The sequence below is a fragment of the Capricornis sumatraensis genome, chromosome 21 (genome assembly GCF_032405125.1).
Source record: "Capricornis sumatraensis isolate serow.1 chromosome 21, serow.2, whole genome shotgun sequence".
NCBI lineage: Eukaryota > Metazoa > Chordata > Mammalia > Artiodactyla > Bovidae > Capricornis > Capricornis sumatraensis.
Genome location: NC_091089.1, coordinates 33,245,141 through 33,263,344, shown reverse-complemented (window position 1 = coordinate 33,263,344; position 18,204 = coordinate 33,245,141). Strand labels below are relative to the sequence as shown.

At 36.9% G+C, this 18,204-nt stretch overlaps 1 protein-coding gene across 2 annotated transcripts in view; it reads left to right on the top strand.

Annotated features, from left to right (window-relative positions):
• Window positions 1–18,204, top strand: part of TAF4B (TATA-box binding protein associated factor 4b) — a 98,515-nt gene that overhangs the window by 49,707 nt on the left and 30,604 nt on the right. For both annotated transcript variants that reach the window (XM_068993965.1, XM_068993964.1), the window contains exons 10-13: window positions 1,693–1,862; window positions 6,164–6,294; window positions 10,669–10,794; window positions 15,572–15,628. In XM_068993965.1, coding sequence (XP_068850066.1) covers window positions 1,693–1,862; window positions 6,164–6,294; window positions 10,669–10,794; window positions 15,572–15,628 — 484 coding nt within the window. The remainder of the gene's footprint in view (window positions 1–1,692; window positions 1,863–6,163; window positions 6,295–10,668; window positions 10,795–15,571; window positions 15,629–18,204) is intronic.

The window sequence follows — 18,204 nt, the reverse complement described above, 5'->3', positions numbered from 1 at the left end:
ACTCAGATCTTGGTCCATCTTTAGGTTTACAGTTTCTATTGTACTTACATTTAAGCTTTAAGTGTTCAGATGTTTCTGGAATACTTCTTTGTTTACATAGGTGGTACATTAGTTCTTAGAACCATTCTCAGCATCCCATACCTCTGACAGTACCTCTGTGACTTATGATAAGGTGGAGACCAACCATTTTTACACAGTTTCTTTATATTTTGTTTGGTTGATTTTAGATACTAATTTTAAAAGTTTTCTTTTCCTTATTACAGAGACACAGTTTTAAAGGTTAGGCTTTTAAATATACTGTTCAGGTTGTGGAACCATATTTCTTTCTCTTCACTTGCAACTGCTGTGTCTGGCACTTAATTTTCTTTCATTTAGTTTGAATCTCTTATACCTATGTGAGTGGGGTCTCTTTCCCTCTCTTACCCTTAACATGCTGCTTTTTAAAGTTGAACAGAGGCTTTCATATCTTAAACACTTAATTGGTATAGTTTATTTCCCTCTTTTGCACACAAATGCATTACTACAAGGAGGTTCAAGTCTATTGATATGAAACCACATGACAGATCATTTGGCCCATGCAGTAAATGGAAACAATGTCTTTTTTATAGAATCATGTTTGCGTAAATTGTTATACATTGGTATCTGAGTTATGGTCAGTGACATGCCTCTTATTATGTATGGTGTTAAGGATGCCATTAGAATTTTAGTATTTCTTTGGTCTTTCTCTTCTCTCTCCTTAAACATAATATACTCATCTTAGTATACCGTAACCATGTAGCAATTCTATTAGATAAAAACAACTATTTAATTTTGGTGGTACAATGCAAGGAGCACAAACATATTTTGTGTTCTTATATGTATGTCTTTTACATATGTGTGTATAATTTTATATCTTAAATATTAGCCCTTTGCAGCCATTTGCTTCAGGAGGTGGTTTAATGAATTCAGTTGGTACGGATGGAGCACACCAAAAGTCTGAAGCAGAAAAACAAAGCTAGTTTTAACCATACAATTTCAGAATAGCTAGTCTAGAGAGATTCTTCTCAAGGGCCTTTTAATGGGTATGGACCTTTCAGGATCGAAGGGTTTCTCCTCCTCCTCAGTGGACCAGTGAAGGACACTGGGGATATTTCAGGGGTTTTTAATCATCTTGGATGAAAAAAAAAGAAGCCTGTTTTTATTTCATTGTCTTTCATTGGAGGCAGTTTGTGGATAACCTAGACTAACTTCCAAATCCCTGTTTTTTGAAAAAAATTATTTATTTTAATTGGAGGACAGTTTTTCCACAATATTGCATTGACATCTGCCATACATCAACGTGAATTGGCCATGGGTATCCTGTCCCTGCCGCAAGCCTCTCTCCCACCCCTCAAGTTTGTCACAGAGCACTGGACCAAATCCCTCTTAGTGCACCCTATTTACTAAACTACGAGAGGGAGAAATGGGCACCAGGAGACAGGTGTCTGTGATCCATCTTTCTGATATTAAATGTACTAGTGGTTAGAGATACCAATTAATTTTAAAGACTGATGGAGAGAGATAGCCATGCCTCACTTCGTCTCTAGCTTGGATAAATTAAGTAAGATAATGTCTTTAGTTATAAGGAGAGATCAACACTTCCTTGCACTTTGAAATCACTCGTTCACATACCACCACCACCACCAAAAAGCTTTCCTTTTTTTTTTCTATTAGAGATGAAGATGACATCAATGATGTGACTTCCATGGCAGGGGTCAACCTCAGTGAAGAAAACGCCTGCATCTTAGCAACAAACTCTGAATTGGTTGGCACACTCGTTCAGTCCTGTAAAGATGAACCGTTCCTTTTCATTGGAGCTCTACAAAAGCGAATTTTAGACATTGGTAAGTGTGATTATTGATAAGACTGTCTGATCCAAGGAAAATGTTACCAAGAGTTAGATAGCCTGGGTTGGTTTTTCTGGAAACTCTGAAGCTTAACAAAAGCTCTGGAAGTAATCAAGATTTCATGGGTGTTACAGAAGAAGTATTTTATTTTAAAAATTATTAAAGTAACAAATCATATAACCTGTGGTTTCTGGTATAGGTAGTAGTTAATATCATAAGTATATAGATATACTTATATTTTTTTTTCTGTGCTTTTCTTCCTTGGTTGGCCTTTAGGCATGTAATTTATGTTACAAATTTGTGTTTATGAAACAAAGAAATAGTCAATGAGATTAAGTCCCTTTTTCCTCATCTCCACCCTGAAACTCAAATCCATCCTTACGATAAAAGAGTGAAACTAGAATATCAGGGTTCTCTCTGGCCAGTAGTTGTTAGATGGCCTGAAGTATATGAAAGGAAATGGTAGAGAACATACCTGTTATATTCTGGAGCCAAACATTTTTGTTGTTAATAGCAGACTCACAGCGGTAACTGAGAAAAGAGACAAATTCAAGAGAGATTGTTGTGTGTGTGTCTTCTCATTTCTTGTGTCCTGACCCAGGGGCTTGCCAGAGACTAACTCTCCTCCTTCACCCATGTCCAACTTGAGGGGCCAGCACCAGTGACCTTTTAGTATGCTTGAGTAAGAACCTTTGCACTCTGTGTTGAAGGCTTCACACAAAACTGTGAAAGTTTCAGATGTTTGATACATCCATGGTATATTTAAGGACTATAAAATGCATTGCTGTTACATATTCTAAGTCTGCTTAAAAATTACTCAGTGAATATTTGAGCTCCTACTGTATGCTGTACAAATTATCACTTGTTTCACCTCAGTATATGCTGTCCTTTTATTTTGAAAAAGTAGAATTTCAGTTCAGTTCAGTTCAGTCGCTCAGTCATGTCCAACTCTTTGCAATCCCATGAATCACAGCACGCCAGGCCTCCCTGTCCATCACCGACTCCTGGGGTCCACCCAAACCCATGTCCATCGAGTTGGCGATGCCATCCAACCATCTCATTCTCTGTTGTCCCCTTCTCCTCCTGCCCTCAATCTTTCCCAGCATCAGGGTCTTTTCCAGTGAGTCAGCTCTTTGCATCAGGTGGCCAAAGTTTTGGAGTTTGAGCTTCAACCTCAGTCCTTCCAGTGAACACCCAGGACTGATCTCCTTTAGGATGGACTGGTTGGATCTCCTTGCAGTCCAAGGGACTCTCAAGAGTCTTCTCCAACACCACAGTTCAAAAGCACCAATTCTTCAGCGCTCAGCTTTCTTTATAGTCCAACTCTCACATTCATACATGACCACTGGAAAAACCATAGCCTTGACTAGACGGACCTTTGTTGACAAAGTAATGTCTCTGCTTTTGAATATGCTGTGTAGGTTGGTCATAACTTTCCTTCCAAGGAGTAAGCGTCTTTTAATTTCATGGCTGCAGTCACCATCTGCAGTGATTTTGGAGCCCAGAGAAACAAAGTCAGCCACTGTTTCCACTGTTTCCCCATCTATTTGCCATGAAGTGATGGAACCAGATGCCATAATCTTAGTTTTCTGAATGTTGAGCTTTAAGCCAACACTTTTTTCACTCTCATCTTTCACTTTCAGAATTTACATTAGTTTAAAAGGATTGGAATTCAGAAAAGCTAATTGTAAAATGTTTGTTTGCAGTTTGCTTGTGTTTTGACTGCTCTCCTCTCCAGCCCTCCCTCTCCCTCTTTCTTCTCCCCTTCTCTTTCTTTCTCTTTCGTTTTCTTCATTGCATTCTGTTTTGTACTGTGCAGGGGCCGGTTCCTTAATTTGGGATTAAGCCTAAGCACATACCTTTCTGTGATGGCTTGGGAAATTTGCTGGTGTTTTAACAGCTTTTAGCCACATAATTATTTATAACTCTGGTGGAGCACAAGTAGATTCGTACTTAATTTTATCAATACCCTGCCCCCTTCTAAATTTTATTTCTAGCTTGATTTAGACCTTGACTGTGTGATAGGAGAAATTTTAGTATTGAAAGAACATTTTTGATCTTTTAGGACAGAGATTGACAGGTTGTTTTTTTTTCCTGCAGAGGACCAGATAGTAAATGTTTGCTACTTTGTGGGCAAATATAGTCTGTGTAGCAACTGCTCACCTCTACTGTTATATTACAAAAGAAGCTGTAGACAATATATGAACAAATAGGAAAGACTGTATTCCCATCAAACTATCTATAGAGACCAGATTTAGTTTGCTAACCTCTGCTTTCAGGGAGAATTGTGGGGTTAAGTCTTTGTATTTTCAGTTCTTAGTGATAAAACACAAACTTGTCATTTAATATGATGGAAAATTGCAAAACTTCTTCCCTTTAATTACCTAAGCTTTTAAAACAAAAACCATAGAGTGAATGGAGTTATATATTTCTAGGAATGTTCTTCATTTATAATAAAATTCCATGTTCACAGAACAGGTCAGAACCAAGATCATTTTTTAATAACAGGAGTTATAAATTAACCCAAAGAATTTGGGGAGGAAGATTTTCTTACTTGAATATGGTAGGGGAGTAAACATGCCAGTGTTCTTCTTTTTTTGCCAATTACCAAAGTTAAATTACAGAAACTTTCTGTAAAATCACATAGTAAGCTTTTGACTACCAACTTGATCTCCTTAATCAGTTAATGATGACTTTACCAAAGAGAGTGTTTTATTTTAAAGTGAGACTTTAACTTTGTAATTCTGTCATGTTTTATCATCAGTTTAGTGAGGATATTAGAAAATTTGATTGTTCACTAAGCCCTGAAATTGTTGGCAACTCTGAACACTTGTTTATTTGTAGTATTTTAGAAATACAGATTATTTCTTTAACTTAGGCTTCTGTTATATACATATGAAGTTATCTTCAAAGTTTTTTCCCAGACATTGTATTATTAAATGTTCATTTTTCTTAAAGTATCAACTGGCATATCATCCTCTACATACCCGTGTTTACTTATAATTTTAACCACTGGGTTGTTTTGAAATTGTATTATTGCTGCTATACAAGGCCCCACTATTTATTTATGCTGACGTTTTAGTAAAGTGGATTTGACTTTCCAGTTTTTTCCCCTTCCTTGAATCGTGTATTGGTGATGAATTCAGTTTTGCTACGAAGTAATGAACTACGTGTTGAATGTTTGGTACAGATGAAGCTGAATCGTTTTATATTCTTTTTCTGTCTGATTTAACATAGCCCATGTTTTGAACTAAAGTTCAACATTTCTTATGGCAGCATTTCTTATGATCAAACAATATATTTAAGATTTGTTGGCTTTTTAAATTAAAGTTTATTTTTTTGCAATCCTTATTCACACTTTGAGTATATAAGAATGCATTTCAGATAGATTGCAAATTAAATATTATATTTTTAAATTTGTGTAAATGCATATGTTAAAAACAAACACAATAGCACAATAGCACTTAGAAAACTCATTTAGATGAGATTACGTAATTGCGTGTATCTTTAGGGTTATCATCTCTGATGAGACAGGTGGTTTCACTGAGCTGGAGAACTGCTATTTAAATACTGATGAGGTTGTTTTATAAATGAGCTTCTGCTTTGGGCTATGTAGTCTAAATTGTTTTCCTGAAACTTTCTTCCTAGTTAGCAGAAGGAAGAAGAGAAGTTTGGTTTATTTATAGAAAAAGATATAGTGAAAGAGAAGTTTTTAAAATTGATGAGTAAAATGATGAGGCTTCGAATTCTTTTCAACTTGTAATTATCAAGTCAATTTATAGAACATGAGTTAGTGCAAAGTAAGCATGATTGGTATTGGACAAAAAGTATAGGTGTGTCGTGTAGACAAGTTATTAACATAGACTCACAATCTGAATTCATGGAAATAAATGTTGTAAATTGCTAACAGTGTCAAACAGGGCAAAATGTAATTTTCTATTTTTTTAATTACTAAAATTAGCAGAATACAGCACTAATTTCTGCAGTTACCATTTTCCTCCCTGAACACTAGACTTGATTTGTGTTCTTATTAACTTTGTCCTATAAATGACCTTGCAAGGAGAATGATTCTAGAGGCTAAGTGAAACAATGTCTATATTTTCTGAGGCTCCAGGCTAGGTTTTATTAATGTAATGTCTAAGATCTTTGAAGTTGTGACTTTACCAGGAAAATCATAATCTCCAAACCTTTATTCATAATGGGTATGACTTCCAGGGGGAACAGAATACCTGCTGTGCTAATTATTTCAATTATCAGCCTCTACTAAAACACGTAATGGATTTTCCCTGCTTCCACAGGTAAAAAGCATGACATTACGGAACTTAATTCTGATGCTGTGAACTTGATCTCCCATGCAACACAGGAGCGATTACGAGGCCTTCTAGAAAAGCTGACGACAATTGCTCAGCATCGAATGACCACTTACAAGGTAAAGGAAACCATTAGCAAAGACCAAACTCTTCTCTCTCCTTTTTGTTCTGTTAAAGGTAGCTTTTTGATATGAATTCATATTCTAGGTACATTTTTCAAGGAAGTGGTTGAGACATAATTCATATTGGTAGAAAATCAAAATCTCATTCCTAATGTGCCTTATGTAGATATGTTTACATGACAAATAAATAGAGTTTCAGTAGTATCCAAAGCTTCTGTGTTAGTGTAGACTGAAAGACGCATCTGTTATGCCTGAGGCTTCTCTTCCTAAAGCTCTTGACTGGAAAGGGGAGGATGTGTTAGAAGGATATATTGGGTAGCTGTGTTCTCTTCAGTGATCCGTACTCTGCTGGCAGCTCCCATTTTCTTTCAGTGAGTTAAGTGATTGCATTGAGGACTTTTATTTTAAAAATTACATGCACAAATAGCCTTGTCTTATTCCTAGTGGTATGAACCAAATCCCTTGCCATCATCAGGATGAAAGCACTAGATTTATTTGTATTATGGTTTCGATGGAGAACAAATATATTGGTTGATGAGGGTTAAAAAAGAAAAAGATAACCTTTCCCCTCATATCAAGAAGTGTTCACAGCTAGATTTTATACAGCATGGTACATGGGTAACCTTAGAAGGTTTTGAGTTTGCAAGAATGGTCATTGTCATGATGTCCTAGACATAGGTTAAAAGGAATCTAGGGAGATATCAGCTATGCTTATGGTAAATTCCCTGGAGGAAGTCATTCTATTTTCTCCCCTTTCTGCTTCAGAAAAAAATGAAAAAAAAGACCCCTAATGTCAGTATTTATTTCTGTGTACTTGCAGAATTTGTCCATTTCTTTTGGGTTTTTTAATTTATTGGCATACCGTTGTTCATAATATTCTCTGGTAATCCTTTTTATTTTTGTAAGGTCAGTGATAATGATCCTACTTTCTTTTCTCATTTTGTTTCCTGAAGGTATAAGGTTGGTTACTTATTTACAATCTCCTCTTTTAATGTAGGCATTTCTTTATTGCTATAAAATTCCCTCTAAACACTGCTTTTGCTGCATTCAAAAAGTTTTGGTGCATTGTGTTTTTGTTTTCATTTATCTTTTAGTTATTTTCTAATTTCCCTTGAGACTTCTTTTATCTGTTGGTTATTTAAAAGTATGTTGTTTAATTTCCATGTATTTGTGAAATTTCCAGTGTTCTTTCTGTTGATTTCTAGCTTCATCCCATTGTTGTCAGAGAATATTCTTAGCACAATTCAGTCAGTTTAAATGTAGTGAGGCTTGTTTTGTGGCCTAACATATGACCTTTCCTAGAGGCTATTCCGTGCACACTTAAGAAGAATGTATATTCTGCTGTTGTTGGGGAGGAGTTGTTCAGTTTGTCTGCTAGATCTAGTTGGTTTATAGTGTTAGTCCTCTGTTTTCATATTGATATTCTGTCTAACTATTCAATCCAGTATTGAAAGTAAGGTATTAAAGACTTCAACTACTGTTGTAAAACTGTCTCTGTCTGAATTCTCCCCTTTTCCTCACCCTGTTGTTTCAGAGATACATGAGTGTACTTTCATTTACAGCAGGCAGTTTCTGTACAAAATGTAGCATGTACATTTAGTATGGGATAGAATTTTTCCAATGATTGATTGTAATGGAATGGTTTCCATTTATTTCCAGTGTAATGTTTACTATCCCAAATACCATCCAAAGCCTTATTATATATAACCTTCAGATGGAGCAGTTCTTGTAAGGTACGTCAGCAGCACATATTCCAAGGATTTAGTTGCCCCAGGCAAAATGGATAGTATCTACTCCACTTAGAAACTCAGTAACTTAGCTTTAAGCTAATACCGCCTTAACTTTCTGCCTTAATATTGTCTATCCTGATTGATTTTTCTCTCTTCTGCCTTTCTCCACACTTACTCTTTAATATACCTAATGCCACTGTGTGAGTTCATGCATATAGAAAGGCAGCTACATGATCATCCTTCTTTAAATGCAAATGATAATCATTTAATTATTTTTGAATCCTAATTCAAAATTATACTTAGTTTGTGGACTCTGATTATAATAACTTTTGTGTCACAGATTGAGCCTTGTCCTTATATTTCAGTTCATCCTGATAGGATTTGTTTTTATCTGTGTGGGAAAATTTACTCCATGAATTTCATAACAATGAGCTATTTTTATTAAAAGCAAAATCCCGCCATCTCTTTCGATTTGAAATCCATCTACTTTCAATAATCTTTCACCTGGTTAGATATAATTCTCTAACTAATCATAGTCATAAGTTGAAGTTTAAATAAAGAAGTGGAAAGTAAAACACATGTGATGCAAAGCTTCTGATCTTGCTGCCAGGTTTTTCCCCACTGAAGATATATTAGAGTCTTCTAGTGCCAGTGGCTGTGGAAAAGCTTCAGTGTTTTGCAGCTGAAAAGGGCTGTAGTGCTTTCTTTAGATGGGATTCACTTGATGATGTTATCACTTGGTCTGAATCCTTGTATTTTCATTACTAAACCACCCTCCTCTGTGATCCAAGAAGACTTCAGTTAGGCCAGCTGGACAGACAGGAGAGATCATGATAACATTGGGGTTACTGTTATTTAGATAAAATTAGAGACTCAGTAGAAATAGTGAAGACACTGATTTGTTTAGGATCTGGAAGGGTAAAGGAAGAATGCATTAAGCAAGAGGTAGTTTCACTGAGCTGGAAGAGAGAGAGAGAGAAGAAATCTTAGCATGGAAATGAGATTGGGTTCAAATTTAGAAAGTCTGTGCCCCTTTTTAATTTAGCATTTGTTGTCCTTTTAAATTAAATCCTCTCAGTAAACTATCTCCAGAGTGTGTGAACACAAAAATGGTAAAAATGAAGTATTTAAGAAACCACTGGTTATTTTGTTTATGCCTGTATGGTTGGCCCATAATGTATTCCATATTCTATCTTGTATTTTATTTAACTTTAAAAAACATTTGAGAATTCTTCTTTGTATTAAACACAAAGTAAAATAAGTAGCACTAATACATCCTTGTTCGTTATACTATGTAATACTCCTTTGATCCGGTTAAATACCAACAATAAAAATTTAATTTAAAAAGAATCTTGGGCATATGAAATCTCTCAGTCCCAGTTAATTGAATCATCCATGAGCATGGGATAAAACAAAGATGGGAATGGTACTGTAACCAGATTTCCAAGCCAGGCACTGACTGTTGGACTAAATGTTTAAAAACATTCAGTTTTCCTGTTATACAGTCTCCCTCCTATAGCTTAGATGTCTGAATTACTGAGATGAATAGATGCCAGGAAGTCACTCCCCACCCCCACAAGCATATATGTATTAATATTCAGAGAGACGGGTGGTCATATCAGATGAACAAAATAACAATGTATTTAGATTGTAAAGCACTGTTTTATAGTTTAGCATATCAGAATAAATGAAACTGTAAACTTTATCCTTTTATGGAACATTGAAGATGAATAATTACACTTCTTGTTATGACTCTGATTTATGCAAGTTTCTGCCCAAGTCCATAGCTTAAGGAAATCCTCACAGTAGTGTGTAGGATTTTAATGTTTGCCATTTGATCTTATGTTGTCTTTTGATAGAAGTTGCACAGTGTTTAGGATTTTAATGTTTGCCATTTGGTCTTATGTTGTCTTTTGATAGAAGTTGCATTTGTTTGTCAAAGTTAGACCAATTCAACAATAGAAGCAGAGGTAATAACTTTCATCTTTGGTATATTTTTCAGGGAAGTGATTATTTATTTTTTTCTTTTATGGGCCTCAGATTTAATTAATCATTAAAGTCTGATGAGATTGACAGTAGTTTAACTAAAAAGATTTAGATGATAGGTAAACAATACACTGTTTTGCTTTCTATTCCTATTATCAGTATCTGCTGGGCTAATTCCTTTTTCCTCCCCTCTGGACAAAGCTTACTAGGAAAGCTCTTTGAAATTTTTGCTTAATCGCATCTCACATTTTAAGAATGAGGGCTTCTCTAGTGGTTCAGGCAGTAAAGAATCTGCCTGCAATTCAGGAGACCCAGATTCCATCCCTGGGTCAGGAAGATCCACTGCAGGAGGGAATGGCAACCCACCCCAGTATTCTTGCCTGGAGACTTCCATAGACAGAGGAGCCTGGAGGGCTACAGTCCATGGGATTGCAAAGAGTTGGACATGACTGAGGGACTTTCAAACTTCTTTTTAAATTGCCTCTCAGATTTTAAGAATGATTAACATACTTGCTTTGTTTAGCAGAAATAACATTACCTCCTGAAAATTTACCTCCCTATGTATCTTGGTGTAACTGTCTTTAGTTGATTTATAACAAGACCTAATGTAGAATGTGTTGCCTTAGATCATCAGAAGACTCTTTTTTTTCCCCAGGCAAGTGAAAATTACATCCTGTCTAATGACACCAGATCACAGCTCAAATTTCTTGAAAAGCTAGATCAACTGGAGAAGCAGAGAAAGGATTTAGAAGAAAGAGAAATGTTACTTAAAGCAGCCAAGGTAAGATCCTTTGTGATGTATGAGTGAACATGGCTTGGCAAGGAGGTCAGAATCAGCTTTATCATTGGTTGACTGTCTTGGTTTTGTTAGGGCATTAGCTGTCTCTGAAGGATTTCTTAAAATGGAATAGTTTTTAAAAGTTTATTTATTTTGAAATCATCCATGCTTATAGAAAGGTTGCCAGAACAACACATCTCCTTTTCCATTGAGGTTCCCATTTTTAAGATTTTAGTGTACTTGCTCCATCTCCACTGTTTCTGGAAACAGGTACACACTCCCATCATCATTATTCTTTTCTTCTGTTCTTTTTCTCTTTCAATTCAGAGGTTTCTCGTACTGGTTTCTCTAGTCTTTCTCTGAACCTTTGAAAGCAAGCTTTAGACATGACATCTCATCATCACTCCTGAACATTCTAGCATGTGTTTGGAAAATCAGGGACATTCTCCTGTATAACCTTCCATGTCAGGATGTGACTAACATGACACGACCATCTAAGTCCTTAGACCCCAGCCAGATTTCACCAACTGTCCCAAATCTTTTTCCTTCAAGGTCCATTTTCCCATTCAGTTATATGTGTCTGTTCAGTTGTCATCTCTTTTCAGACTCCTTCTTTCAGATCTCCTCACCCTTTTCCTTTCATGTCTTTGACAGGTTTCAAGAGTACAGGCCTTTCCTTCTGTAGGTGACTGAACCGAAGTTCATCTTGTGTTTCCTCGCGATTTGATTTAGGTCATGCATTCTTGGTGGTTATACATACATAGAAATGATGCTGCATTCTTCTCAGCTGATTCTTTCAAAAGGCAAACTTGATCAGTTCTATTTTAAACTTGCCCCTTTCCCCTTTGTAATCAGTTAGTTTTTTGTAGAAAGGTATTATAGGATTGTACCAATAATCCCATACCTTATCAAACTCCACTTAGCAACTTTAGCATCTATAGATGATACCTATGAATCAGCTACATCTACGATGGCTGCCAAGTGGTGATTCTTTATTCTTGTCACCTCTTCCACATTTGTTAGTACTGTCTTCTATGGAAGAGCTTTTCTCTCTCTCATTCATTCATTCACTCATTTTTAACAGTATGCCCTCTCAGATTTCTGTTTGATTCAACAGGTTGTAACCTAGTACTGTCATGATTTATTCTGATGCTGAGATCTCTTGAGTGGGAGACCCTTGCAGCTGGCACCTGCTTTTGTCTTATTAACATCATTCACTGAACATGTCCTTACTTTCAGGCACAAGATACTCCAGGCCCAGCTTTCATTCATCCTCCCCAGCCATAGAATCAGTCATTTCTCCCAGGAACCCTGTATTTTTTTGGTTGAGGATGATACCCAGAAACAAGATTAGAGCCTACTGTGTGCTCCTTGCTCAGAGGGTATTATTACATGTAGACCCTGTCAAATAGACAGAGTTAGGAAGTATATGTATGGTATGTATATATGTGTACATATGCATATAAACACACATAGATCAATATTTTTCTGTGTGTATATGTTATAAAACCATAAATTTATATTATAAAACTATAATTTTTTATATGAATACCTTTGACTCTATTTTATATCTTAGGATTCTTCCTAGCCTTAACCTTTCCATGTTTATAAGTATTTACTCTGTAGTCAGAAACTTGGCTCTCATTATCCTTGATATATTTACTTATATTTGCTATTTACTTATTTGATCAGTGTAACTAATCTTTCAAGCAGCCATGTTGACTGACTCTTCTGTCTGCTACCACTGTTATCCCTACCCTCATTTCATGGCCCATGTAATTGGCCGCCATGCCTGCTGGCCCTTGCCTTGGCGAGCCTCTGCAGCCCTTCATCTCCCTTCTTTCTTGACCTCTGGTCTGCACCTTCATGTGTCAGGGTGCACCAGAGCCGTGTAACTGAGCAGCTTCTCACTGCCCACAGTCTCAGTCCCCATCTTGACCCCTCTTGCACTGGGAAAGGCAGCTGGGACAGGCAGATGCTCTTTCCTGAGCCCGTGAGTGTCATAAGCAAACATGCAGCCTCTGTAACGAGGTGGTTTATTGGGATTTTATTTCCAATTACTGTGCTGTAAACAAGGTTATAAACTATTAAATACTTGTTTAGTTCTTATTGGATGTAGTATATTATATTCTCACTTTCCCTTCTTTTCACCTTGTAGTCTTGCAGGTTTTCTTACCCAGTAAACAACATTGTTACTCACCCAGCTGTTCAAGCCAAGAAACCTAGGATGTCATCATCAACTCCTTTCCTCTCTTCTTGTCCTGCATCCAGTCACTTCCTACTAAGTTCCCAAAATGTATCCATCACCCTCTCTTTATCACTGTTGTCACCACTCTAAGTCATGTTGCCCTTGAACACTTATAATATCTTCTAACTAACATCCTTTTCTTTCTACAATCCATTTTTCATACTGTTGTCAGGATAATGTTTTCATAACAAATCATGTGTGTGTCTCTGTTGCATAAAATTCCTTCAGTGGCTTCCCCTTGCACTTAAATTAAAATCCAAACTTCTTACCAAATTTTAAGAGGCACCCACCTCCCTCTCTGACCTTGCCTTGTGATTTTCCCTTCTTGGCTCATTCAGCTCCTGTCACAGTGACCTTTCATTGCGCTCCAAGTTTGTATCCTAGACTACTGATGAGGCATCCAAAACTGATCGCTGAGTTCCCTTCCGCAGATCTAGTGCAGTTTTGACCTCCTCCGAAAGTTGGAACTATTATCCTTCCAGTTACTTAGACCACAGTCCTAGGCGTCATCCCTGACTCCTCTCTTTACTTCACATCCTGTGTCCAGTCCTGTAAATGTGGTTGGCTCTGCCCCCAACATATGTTTCAATCTAATTATTTATTGTCACCTTCTCTGCTCTGATGCCGGCTTAAATCATCCTCATCTCTGTCCCAGTCTTGTATTCACAACGGTTGTCTTAGAACAGCCTCCTAATTGCTCTGTGTTTCTGTGCCTCTAGTCTTGGGTCCCTTCAGTGCACCCTGTACACGGCCTTTCAAAAGTGTCTTGTCGGTGGCGTGTCACACCTGTGCTTCAAATCCTCCAGTTGCTTTTTCTTATAAGAAGACTCAAACCCCAACTCCTTACCGTGGCCTGCAAGGCGGCCCCTGGTATCCAGCCACAGCAGCCTCCTTTGTTCCTCAAGTGTGCCAACCAGATTCCCATTGTTTGGCTTCTGCAGTGACTTCTGCCTTCTGCTTGGGGTGTTTTCCCTCAGATCTTTGTGTGGCTGCCTCCGGCTTGTCATTCAGATCTCTACTCAGTTTTCACTCTTTAGCGATGGATTCCATCCCATTCTGGCTGTAGAAGTACTCCCCCGCTTCAGTCACGTGATCCTGTTTTCTTTATAGCACTTACCATTCTCAGTCATTTTTTATTTTTCTCCATCATAAATATTTTTATGTTTCACAGCTGTGTTTAATTTCTGTAAATTTTATTATTTTTATCTTCTTAGGCAGGGACTTTGTCTTGTCATCTCATTTCTGTATCTCCGAGGCCTAGAACAGTGACAAGTCAAGTAGGATACATACTATGGGTAGTCAGTAAATGTTGGTTGACTGACAAAGACTTGATAACAAAATGTGCCCGTTTTATACTGAGGCAAAGCATTATATACACAAACATGTACACGCACACATATACACACGTTTCTGTATGAATACATACATACACATACTCATTCTCTCCTAATGTAAATATAATAATAAAGGAGTTTTCTTAGTTTCAGTTGGAGTGAAGTTGTTCTATTAGACTGGACACAAAATGAAGAAAAAATTACTTTGAATAGAATCTTATGTAAGTATTAAGGTGTTTAAAATTGGAAGGCACTCAATCTAAACAGTTTCTGGTGTTTTCCTTTAACAAAATTCTATCAAATTAGGAAAATACATTTAGCTTTTATTTTGTTAGCCTACCTTTAGTTAGCTAATGTTTTATTTTATAGAATAAGTATTCAGATTTATAAGGAATTAAGTAATTTTGTTAGAATGAGAAAAAGGATACACCTGTCCATAGCATCTTTTTCAGCAGACAAATGTCCATGGTGTCAAAAATGAAATTCCTTCCTTACCTTTTGATCCATCATAGCATTACATGTAGAAGGTAGCTCTCTTCTTAGAGCAGTCTTCCAAAATTACTCATTTTTGGAGCGTTGAACTGAATTAGCATGGAAAGAAACATTCAGTAATGTTTTTGAACTTTTACTTGGGCACAGCATTCAACTAAGTGCAACAGAGAATCCAAAGAAGATAACATACTCTAGTGAAAACACTGGGATGTATTTCTTCCTTAATTCTTAAAAATTACACTTTTGAAGAGAGAGAAATTCAGTTCAAAGACTGTCAGTTTCTTGATTTTAATAGTCTTTGAAATACTATATGTTTTACCAAAATGGCTTCACCTGAGGATTAGCCAGTGTTGATTGTTTTCATCCATTTAAGCCAACAGTTATCCTCCTTTGCTTTCCTTCCTCTGTACCATCCATTTTTCAGTTTTTAGTGTTCCAACAAGAACAACGTCATGCCTCAACTGGACCTGACCGACATTGTTAGCATCATTTTCTGTATAAACTTCCTCCAGGCTAGAACTGCAGCAGCCAGCCCAGATGAAGAGGTGGGAGGAGGTAGGGGGAGCACGGGACTGGATTGAGGCATTTTCCCCCAGAGCTAAGGTTTTCAATCACAAGAGAAAATTGTCATTTATTAAATATTTAACGGCAACTATGGTGTTTAGATGCTAGTAATTTCTATTAAAATTTTCTTTTCCTTTGATAGAGTCGTTCCAATAAAGAAGATCCAGAACAGCTGAGATTAAAGCAGAAAGCCAAAGAGGTAGGACTTTCAAGTTACCATGCTTGTCTTTGTGTTGAAGGGAAGGTTGGCAGCTCTCTCCTGGCAATTAGGTCAGGGTTTATTTTGCTGTTGCATACCATTTGCCGAAGCCTTGGGGAAGGACAGGAACTGCTTAAGGCAAGGGCAGTGCTTCAAATGAGGTCAATGAGTTATGTGCTCTCTTTTTAAAATTTATTTTCAAGGCTTAGGCCTGTCTAGCAATGGCTCTTTGTAAACTCCAGCAGCCCAGTTGGAGGAATATAATGTGGGATTAAAAAAAAAAAAAAGAAAAAAAGAAACTTCTGAGATTTAGCATCTGGGACTGTACAATAGGCTACATTTTTCCAGGGTAATTGTTCGTTTTGTAAATCTGATACTGCTTATAATTCTTTGGCTGGGAGGTGGTACTGGGATTTAGTTTTAAATGGAAAACGCCTCTGGCTTTTAATTTTCTGGGCCCAGCAGTTTTCTGTTCTGGAATGGAGCCCTTGTTTCACACAGTTCATGTTTAGCTGCAGGGGTTTTAGTTTATAGCTTAGACTGGTTAAGCTTTTACTCCCAGAGGCCTCTGCATAGCAACTGTAGAAATCAACAAATAAGTTCATTTATGTCTGCAGCCTCCTCTCAGTAGCTGACTTTTTACATTTCCCAATATCCATTTCCTGACTTTTCTAGCCCCAGAGAAAAAAGCTCCACTAATTGGAGCTTATTTTAATTGAGCCTTAATATTGGATCTCACTGGAGTTGCCCCCAGAGCTGCTGAGAACAGAAGGAAATGAAAGTACCTAAGGTTGAAGATGGAGTGTGTGTGGAAGGGTGGGTGGGTGTGTGTGTGTGTGAAATTTTTCACTTGACCTACAGATTCTTTTCCCTGCTGAATAAATCATCAAGCCTGTTCACATTTCTGATTAAGGATCTGACAGCAGACGATAATAAAGACAATTGAGGTGTGAGACGTGTGATATGGAGCTGAAGAAATTGGTTTCTATAGTTACTTGACTGATTTCATGCAATTTTTAAGGATCTTTGTGCTAAATAAGAGTGATTTCCTGAGCAACCTTTTTCCTTAACTGTGCCTCTTGAACTATGAAATTTGTTGTTGCTTAACATTGCTGCACTCGGCTCCTAGGTGCCAGCAGCAGCAGGTTATTTATGAATGTTTTAAGGGCCCTTATTGTTTGGATTAATGTAGGAGCTGAGGCAAAACAAATGGAAATCTAGTAAGATCCTTACAATCAATGTGGTGTGTTTTCACTGAAACAGAAAAGGAAGAAAACCTGAACTCTGGATGGAGGAGTTTCCGGATTAGGGTGAAGAGAACTATAAAAGGAGGACATTAAAAATGATTTGAAACCAGAATCATTTTATTTCAACAACAGAAAGATTTCTGGTACTCATTTCTTTCCAGTGGAAAATTAACCTAAAAATATCACCTGAGAAAAGGAACCACAAGAACTATACCTATACCCTTTCAGTAAGCCTGGCTTGATGGTGGATTATGTGGGGATGGGCACTCTGTGGTTGCTTTGAATCATGAGTGGTCCTCTTTGTTTTCATTAGGACTGATTAGATGCTTATCTTGCTTCCAATTCCAGCCACTTTTGGAAAATATGTATCAGAAAGCTTACCCTTTTATCATTAAAGGCCTTATCCTGTCTATTCTTCCTTCATAAACCTTCAAACATCTGGATGATTAGATTAAATTTTCCTTCAGGTTTGTATGGAATGGTTTTGGTTGGTTGGTTGGTTTTTCTTTTAATTGTGTGTGTGTGTGTGTGTGTGTGTGTGTGTGTGTGTGTGTTTTAAATTCCCTGAGGGATGAATAGTTGGATAGGATTTTTCAAAAAAAAGTCTACAAGCAAATATGAAGGGGAAAAAAGTTCTCCATGAGAGCAGGTGGTGGCAAACCTGTTCTTTTTTCTCCCCACTCTTTTTGCAGCTCCATTTATTTCTTTTTCCTAGCAAGATTTAAAAGACCATATATTTTCTTTCCAAAATATTTGGAAAGTTTTCTGGTTGCTTCCTATTCTAAATCCTCTTTGATTAAAAAAAGAATCAAATACATTGGCTCAGTTCCAAGAACAGGGCCACCCTGTATTCATTGCAAGTGTTTAATGAAAGTAAAATATTGTCATTTTTATCATCCCTTTGCCCCCTAGAGCTCTTGATAACTAATATTCTTAGGGCCTCTAGTTTAGAATCAAATATACCATATTTTTTTAAGAAAAAACTTTCATTTTGTATTGGTGATATAACCAGTTAACAATGTTGTGATAGTTTCAGTGGACAGCAAAGGGACTCAGCTATACATAAACATGTATCCATTTTCCCCCAACTCCCCTTGCATCAAGGCTGCCACATAACAGAGTTCCACGTGCTCTTCACTAGGTCCTTGTTGTTTATCCATTTTAAATATAGCAAAACACCGTATTTTGTTTGGTTGCAATAATCATTGACCCTGTCTGATAGAGTTGAATTGTTATATGGTAATTTGTAAGGTTATCACTTGGAATATGCTAATTGTTATCACATTGGTATAAACTATAAAGCTTTGGTTTGTAATGTTTTGGTATTTG